This window comes from Sitophilus oryzae, unplaced genomic scaffold (genome assembly GCF_002938485.1).
Source record: "Sitophilus oryzae breed Bouriz unplaced genomic scaffold, Soryzae_2.0 scaffold_125_pilon_pilon, whole genome shotgun sequence".
In the NCBI taxonomy this organism is placed as follows: domain Eukaryota; kingdom Metazoa; phylum Arthropoda; class Insecta; order Coleoptera; family Curculionidae; genus Sitophilus; species Sitophilus oryzae.
The window spans coordinates 1,462,929-1,472,304 of NW_022145904.1; the positions used below are offsets into that span (position 1 = coordinate 1,462,929).

Here is a 9,376-nt window from a genome sequence, read left to right on the forward strand (position 1 = left end):
ATATTTTTCTTTTATCTATTAACCACAAAAACTATACATGAGGAAATTCGTTGTTTAATGATTCTTGTAATTAGTCAATAAGAAAATTAACACCGCAAGAAAGCTACTTTGAAGAAAGTACCAATTTTAATTGCAATTTTAAAGTGCAATTTTCGCGCGGGAAAAAATTTGCTGATAATATGGACCCCCAGAAATTTATCAGGATTTTTATAAAAATGTAAACATAAACGAAATATATGATTGAAAACAATACACAATGTTTGAAATAGAAAAATATAATTTTTTATTTTCATCAACGTTATCAACATACACCGACAAAAATCGCAATTATCTCATTAAAATCGCAAAAAAAAATAATTTTTCTCGTACAGCTACAATACCATTACTCATAGACTGTTTGTCCCATATTTTCCGATTGGAAATTCTTATTGAAAACTTTTCTTTTGACAATAATTCAGCCCGGGGCATAATGCAATACCAGCAGTAAAGAGGGTTCATATTAACAACAGCGCATGCTATTGAAAATTGTTACTTTATATTTTTAAAGAGATCAACAATGATAATTTTTCTCTAACAAAACATTATGAATAGGTACACTCTATATTAAACTACTAAAACACTCGAAAGTTGCTTACCACTAGATAGGTCAGCATTATTGTATAATATCAAAGATATTTAAACTCGGTATAATATTCTTGGTAAAAAAAATGTAAAAAACTCGCGATCATGGACCGTTTATCGCTAAACTAGCGACACGGCATATACCGGGTGCGTCTCAAAAGTGGCTCAGCCCCTATAAATTTTTTATTTTTTCAGATTAAACAACGAGATTTGGTATGTTAGTATACGACATAAATTAGGATTGATTAACATATTCAATTGTTTTCGGTCACTTCCTGTTTCACCGGAAATGAGTACAACTTTTAAATGGCACCCTCGGTATTTTTTTACTTTATTCGATAGAAAATGACACTCTGAATAGAATGACATATCATATGTCAACTTTTGACATTTTCGCATATGCTTTATTTGAAATTGTAACATGCGGTTCATAACGACAATTTAACTCGAAATACCAAGTGTGTGGTATCAAATTATTCGTAAAAAAATGTTTTTTCCAAATATGCTAATGTTCCATTTGAAAAATTGAGATATAATTAAAAAAACGATTTGGGCATTTTATAACCGGCCAGGACAAGACACTAAAAACATTAGACGATCGAATCTATTTTTCCATGGCACCTTGATTAAAAATTAGTGTTTTTAACACAGCCATGATGGCACTCTAGATTGAAATTTAAAATACAAATTGTTTTTGGGCGAATATGTCAAAAGTAGACATATGATATGTCATTCTATTCAGAGTGTCATTTTCTATCGAATAAAGTAAAAAATACCGAGGGTGCCATTTAAAAGTTAAAAGTTGTACTCATTTCCGGTGAAACCGGAAGTGACCGAAAACAATTGAATACTGCAATCAATCCAAATTTATGTCGTATACTAACATGCCAAATCTCGTTTTTTTATCTAAAAAAATAAAAAAAATATAGGGGTGAGCCAGTTTTGAGACGCAACCGGTATACTAAGCATTTTGCGGCATTTGTAGGTGACTACTAACATAGTTTCAGTTAGTATGTACAGCTGTCATCTGTAGTTTCATAATAAAGAGAGGTTCCATAATATAAGCAGGTTCCATACCTCTATCTCTCCAAATACTTCCCAATATCATAAAAATAGGCACAGAGTCGGCGAAAGGGCCGGGCGACACGGGCGGCCGCCCGCGTCTCCGCATGCGAGGGGCGCACGGTGGGGTATTAGCATGAAAATGGTGATCGAAATTCGAAAAAGCAAATGTGTTTAAGATTTCACAAAAAAAGATAAGCGATAAGTTAAATCATCTCTGCCATGAATGGCGTTGCTATGGGTGTGTTTAGTTGCATTCATTTGTTTCAACGAAACGTCAAAGTTGTTACTTCTCACAGATAAGAGGTAAATGGCTATATTTTATGTTTAAAATTATAAATTGTTGTTGTTCTTGTGCTCTTTTTACGTTTATATTATTATTTTGATTGAAAATGACTCAGCAAGCTGCAGGTATGTATTCTACAAAAACGTATTATTTATTGTGATATTCTCTATACTAACGATTTTTTTTTGCAACTAAAAGTTAGGCGTTCAGAAAATTTGATTAAATTTGTGACATTTTTATTATTACTTAGAGATTTAGTTGCGCATTTTGAAGAATTCAGCTATTGTCTATATACGTTTTACTTAGTAAACATTGGGCTTTCATACAGTAAAATAAAATACTGCGACTTTTTGCGACTTTGCTGATAAAATGAGAAAAACATTCTTGGTTTCCTCTAATTTGCCAATCAGTGATATACTAATGCGAGGTGTAAACCGCGATAGCATTGTTGTGTACAAAGCGATCGCATTAGTGCCATTAGCAGTATAGCACAATTTGGCATTAGTAGCGACTTTAGTGGTATGGGCATTGCTCGCGGATCAGTCGTAGTATTAGTAGTATTAGTTGCGATATTACTACTGGCATTAGTGGCATTGACCGTGGAAACACTGGAACAGTGATTTTTCTTTCTTTTTTTAGAATCGACGAATTATCCTTTATTTTGTTCATATTATTTCCTCTTTAACTGAAAATAGCAATAATTTATATAAGGTCTACATAAAAAAATTTCGATCAACTATCTGTGTCAAATACCCCACTGTGGGGCGCCACGATGCACAGTGCTTCGTACTTCGTACATATGGTTCTAGAGGACAAAAATGCAAAACTTCTCTTTTATTGCAGGCAATTTATTTAAAGTAGGTTTATTTGACACAAATGATGAGTACTCTCATTGTACTAAATGATGATGTTCTTAGTCCCACGTTTATGAAAAAAATCTTATAAATAATAAAAATGTTGGAGCTGTGTTCCATCTAAGGAAATAATAATTTATAGTATGAAAACGGTGTAAGTATTAAATAACTCCCTGTGATAAAAAAGAATTGAAATAACACTAGAACATGATTCCTACAATATAAGCCTAATATAAGATAAAAATGTTTTTCTTAAATGAAAAAGAAACATTAATGCTATATTTAATTAAAAAAAAATTAAGATACTATAAATTTACTTAGGACAGTAAAATGCATAGATCGTAACTACTCTGATTCAGAAGAATAACTGCTGACAGAATCTTCCAAATTTATAGTATCCAAATCACAGATAGATGAAATATCCTCACATATAAGATATTTATGTACATAATTTTCTAATTATGTTACTTTTTCGCGTTACTGTTCTTTTTGTTGGTATGAGGGGTTCGGATGTTTAGGGGGGTTCGGATGTTTAGGGGGGATGATGAGGAGTTCGGATGTAATAGTTACCTCTTTAATAGACCATATCCATATATTATTTTTTCCTTTTCTTGGGTATAAGGTTTTATAAGAAATTGAAAGACTAAAAACTTTTTTATGCGACGTTTCGCTCCAACATAGTGGGCTTTTTCAGGCACAAGTGGTGTCTCATTTGACTGGAAGGTTCATCAATATCTAATAAAGAACTGATTTCTGAAATACAAATAATTTTGAGTTCTTATCCTTATGATCAAGCCAAGTATTAACCAGATCGGCATTGCATATCAATTTTACTCCATCTGAAAAGTATTATAAAATAAAATTCGTCGCAAGCAGACGCAGGTTAACTATACAAAAATTAAAAGTGTATGAATATGACAACAAAAACATTCAATACATACGATATGTTTTGATATGTTTTTTTTAAATGCCTTTTTGAAGTTTGAAAGCGTAAAATTTTTATACCCATTTAAGAATCATCTTAAAAAATAAATAAAAACTAAACAATCACGAACTTGTAAAAAGTTACCTTGTTACCATACCTTGTTTAACAATATCCACAGTGGCTTTCAATTAAGTACGTACCGTTTATCTGCATACACAGAACTACTATGAATGTTATTCTTTTCACTGATATAAGATAATGCTCGCAAAATTTATTTTTAGTGAAAATATTTGCTAACAAAAAACGCTGTTTATAAAAAATAATATACAGGATCGTTGAACATTGCTATAAGTATAAAATTACATATTCAGATATTAGTAAATTTTAACTTTTTTTTTCGATTTTTGTCCATGGGACGAAGCACTGTGCGACGGCAACTAAAATATTTAAAAACAGTAATATAAACAAACAATAATGAAAAACCAGATCAATAATTAATCGGTACTAATCAATTTTCACATTAAATTAGCAATTACCATACCACATAGGGAAGAAATATCTGACTAAACATTATTAACACTACTATATCCTAGACGTATCCTATTATAGTTTACTGAAATTATGCTCAAAAAAAAATTCTTAACACGAAAGCTTTGCGATAGTTTTGATTTCTTCTTTTCTATATGTTTTTTGGGTGCTCTATTCGAAACTTTTTATAAATTTCTAAACAAACTGTTTTGGGTCAAGGGCCAGCAAAATTGACAGTTTTAGACTTACCGCTCAAAATCGCACTTTTTCTACTACCCACAACCTTTATTTGTTATTAATAGCTGATGCCCTAGCATTATATGAGGCAAATATTCATTCGCAAGAAGCTGAAGAGGATCCCGGTATCCTTATTATCAAAAAAAGCTTATAAGTTTGCCTCATTAATTAAATTAATTTATTAACAGCCGTAGTGGGAAAAAATATCTTTTGGTGGTTTTGATTGTTCCGGATTGAATATGGAACATAATACATGGAAAATGGTAACACAATCGTAGAATTTTCTCATTAGAGAAATTACACAAAGAAAAATTTCTCACAAAGAAATGCATTCCAAACACTGGCTGATCCTCATTTGGAGCCGACAAAACTAAAACTACTGATTCTGCACGCAATAATTGATTGTGAAAAAGAAAGGAAAATTTTCTTAAATTCTTATTGAAAAATAATGCAACTGCTTGCAACTAAATACTAATACTAATGTTTTCAAAGATCACTTATACCAGAACGAGACTGCCGAAGTTGGAATTATATTTCTTATAGCTCTATATACCGGGTGCGTCTCAAAAGTGGCTCATCCCTATAACTTGTTTATTTTTTCAGATGAAAAAACGAAATTTGGTATGTTAGTATACGACATAAATTAGGATTGATTGAGGTATTCAGTTGTTTTTGGTCACTTCCTGTTTCACCGGAAATTACTACAACTTTTGATTTTTAAATAGCACCCTTGGTATATTTCTACTTTATGCGATAGAAAATAAATCTAAAATGAATAGAATGACATATCATATGTCAACTTTTGACATTTTCGCATATGACTTATTTGAAACATGCGGTTCATAACGGCGAAAAATTTGTAACAATTTAACACGAAATACCAGGTGTCGAGGTTCGATAAGAAGGGATCTTTCGAAATTCCAGTTCCAAGAGGGTGAAACCACCCCTCAAATATTACAATATTTTTTATTTAAAAAACGGTCAAGTTTCCGAAAAAACGCTTAAACACGTATATTTTATTTTGTTTTTTTACATATTTTAAGATTTTTTAAAAATGCATACAGGGTGTTTCGAAAAATCTAGTCATTGATTAATCACGATCCTGCTTAAAGCGCTTGACGTAAAAAGCTGATTTTTGGAAAACAGATTGACTTTAGGGTGTAGAGGTTCGATAAAAAGGGATTTATCGAAACTCGAATTCTAAGGGGGTGAAACTATCCCTCAAATATTAAAATATTTTTTATTTAAAAACCGGTGAGTTTTTCGGAAAAACTCTTAAACACGTATATTTTATTTTGTTGTTTTACATATTTTAAGATTTTTTTATAAATTTATACACGGTGTTTTATAAAATATGACCATTGAGTAATCACGATTCCGCTTAAACTGCTTGACGTTTAAAGCTGATTTTTGGCAAACGGATTGACTGTGTGGTGTAGAAGTTCGATAAGGAGGGGTTTCTCGAATTTCAAATTCCAAGAGGGTGAAAACGCCTCTCAAATATTACAGTATTTGTTATTTAAAAAACGGTTAGTCTTTCGGAAAAACGCTTGGACACGCATAATTTATTTTGTTTTTTTACATATTTTGAAATTTTCTAAGAAATCATACAGGTTGTTTCAAAAATTTGGATAATTGATTAACCACGATTCTGTTTAAACTGCTTGACGTAAAAAGTTTATTTTTGGCAAACGGATTTTTCGAAAGTCAAATTTCAACGAGATGAAACTACCCCTCAAATATTACCAAGTTATATAATAATATCGCCATATTGTTTTTTCTCATGCTGACATAAATGTGAGAAAATTTTATCCAGTTTGTATGTTAATGGAAATTCTTGCTTTGCTTTATCATCACCATTACAAATGATTAATTCGACGCGAACGTAGTCGCTGGTATAAGCTAGTCTTTCTTATATTCAGCTTGTTTTTCATATTATACTCCTTCAAGAAATCTCGTAGTAAACTTATCAATAATTATTTCCAGAATTCCTTCACTACATCTTTCTATAAATTGCCTAACGAACCTTCCCCTCATTCCCCAACGTGCCTCCCCTAACTAACTTTATCACACTATAAAAACCAACTTTCAAACAGAAGACAAATCTAAAATATCGTTGGAAATCCAAATCAACTCTTTATTATCATGGGTTAAACAGTATACAAAAAGCAAAAAAAGTGGCATTAATTGAAGTTTATAAGATCTAAGGTTTTAGTACTATATTAGTAGACTTTTGAAATTCTTTATGTTCTTTTCTTTCTTGTAATAAGACGATGTTCTGTCAATTGCCTTCTTGTGTCTTCTGTTGATGTTCAGCTGTCATCGGCATCTAGTTCCCATCTGACATTATCAGATAGTCAAGCAGCCTTAAGAACAATTAACTCAGTAACCATCAATTCGAAGTTGGTCAAAGAATGCCAGGGAATTTGAACAAACTAAGCAAAGAAAATAAAGTACTCACACCACAGAATAGAATAATAAAGAAGCTAATAACGATCTAGCTAAAAAAGGAGCTAACACTCCACTAACTGGACTAGAACCGTTTTGCATCCCAAGTGGAAACCAACTTACAAGAATTGAAGACAGACTTACAACCAGAACTGAAGAACCTGGAAGACTATTTAATGGAAGAGAACTTTCTACAAAATAAAACACATTTTTTGGCGCAGTCATTTTATTCAGTTAAAACATCAAAACCTTCAGATTAAAATTATCATTATAAACATCTTAGAATCATTTCCAAAAAATCTTCGTACTTAATATTCATACTTCCCGAATAATTCACATCTCTGTTCTTAAATTCATCGGTGAATCGTTGAATCTGAATACAAGTGATGATGTACTGGTCCAAAGCCATCTTCTTGGCCTTCGGGTTGTTTTTGGTGATGAGAAATCTGATGAATTCCGGGGAAAAGTTGATGTCCATTTGCTTCAAGGCGTAGTCTAGCTCGTTTTCATCGAGAAACCCGGATTTGTCACGATCGTAAGTGTTGAACGCGTTCAACCATTGACGAATGTAGTAATAGAGAGACTCGAATTCTTTCACGTCGAGACCACCGTTTTTGTCCAAGTCAAATAGTCTGTAAATGACAAAATTTAGAGATAGATAACATAGAGAAAGCCTAATAAAAGCCTTTTATAAAACAATACTCTTTTTATTTTAGCCACGATTTCTCTTAAGGGTTGATAATCAAAGGCCAAAATAACGCTACTCGCAAATTGTTTGTTAACTTTTCGAACTAATTGAAAAATCCTACAACTAATTTTGACGTTTTGAATACGTTGAATAACCAAACCAAACCTACGCTAATTGAAACCACTAATTTTGAATTTATGAATGAGTTTTAGTTAATGAGCTTTAGTTAATAAATTTATCATTACCTTACGACAAATTTACAGGATGAATCCGAAAAATGTTGGAACCCTGGAACAATGTTTCAAATTATTCGTAAAAAATGTTTTTTTCCAAATTTACAAATGAGCCACCCTTGTTCCATTTGAAAAAATTAAGATATTATTAAAAAGATCAAATCTATTTTTCCAAGGCTCCTTGTTTAAATTAATAAATCAGTGTTTTTAAAACAATCATGGCACTATAGATTAGAAATTTAAAATACGATTTTTTAAGCGAAAATGTTGAGTACGTCAATCAAGCCTAATTTATGTCATATACTAACATACCAAATCTCGATTTTTTATCTAAAAAAATAAAAAAGTTGTAGGGGTGAGTCATTTTTGAGATGCAACCTGTGTAGAAAAAACAACAACCGTAGAATAAGATTGAACGAAGAGAAGAATCTTTAAGTAAAAATTTATTGTTAAAGTAGCATAAATATGCTTAGTTGTAGTTAAAGTATAGTATTGAAGGAAAGAGGGGTATGGTACACGCCCGGTCTCAATATTTCCCTTCCGCCGGCCCTGAATAGGCAAATTGTTAGCACTATATTTTTTGTTTTATATATATATATATATATATATATATATATATATATATATATATATATATATATATATATATATATATATATATATATATATATATATATATATATATATATATATATATATATATATATATATATATATATATATATATATATATATATATATATATATATATATATATATATATATATATATATATATATATATATATATATATATATATATAGACAAACTGTTTTATCAACCATGATTTATAGAGCCTTGTAATAAGTAAAACTTTTTTTATGTACCCACCTAATTCCAACATTATTCTTTCAAATAGCCCGATTAACATGTATCAGCATCGCCAACTGTTAGATAGCAAAACAAACAAACAAACATTTTATCTAAACAAACACGATTTACCTGGATTATCTTAAATTAATACCTACAATAAATTGCCAGACAGACGGAACAGCTGGAACGCGTAAAACGGTGATGTAACACTCGACACTAGCAATTACATCATGGTTCACCATCAGAACAAGTGCGAGCCTCTTTTCGGTCCTAATATTAAATTTATGAAAGTATTTGGTATCTTGCCCAACTCCAACTTTAGATTAAATCGACTTGGAAGTAAAAAATGCACACTGTGTTACGTGATATTTCTTATAACTTCCATGATTTTCATGGAAATCTATATCTGGATGAACAAGTTCTACAATGAGTACTCGGAAAGTTATCTCTCGATTATAGTAAGAGTTATGTGTGAGTTATCGGGTTTCATCATGTTCAATAGTGTCGTTTTGTGGTCTTACACGAAAAGGAAGTTATGGGAAAGACTGTTTCAACAACTGTCCAACGTGTGCAACGAACAAATCATCAAAGAGCGTCAAGACATCAAACGAAGCATTTTAAGAAACGCCAACTTATATTTCA

General features: G+C 31.2%; 1 protein-coding gene across 1 annotated transcript; it reads right to left on the reverse strand.

Annotated features, from left to right (window-relative positions):
* Positions 1-7,179: 7,179 nt before the first annotated feature.
* Positions 7,180-7,947, reverse strand: LOC115874288 (peflin-like; the record flags this gene model as incomplete). Its single annotated transcript, XM_030889395.1, has 2 exons — positions 7,180-7,593; positions 7,895-7,947. Coding segments are annotated over 2 exons (417 nt in total), but the record flags the coding sequence as incomplete, so codon positions are not given.
* Positions 7,948-9,376: the final 1,429 nt, after the last annotated feature.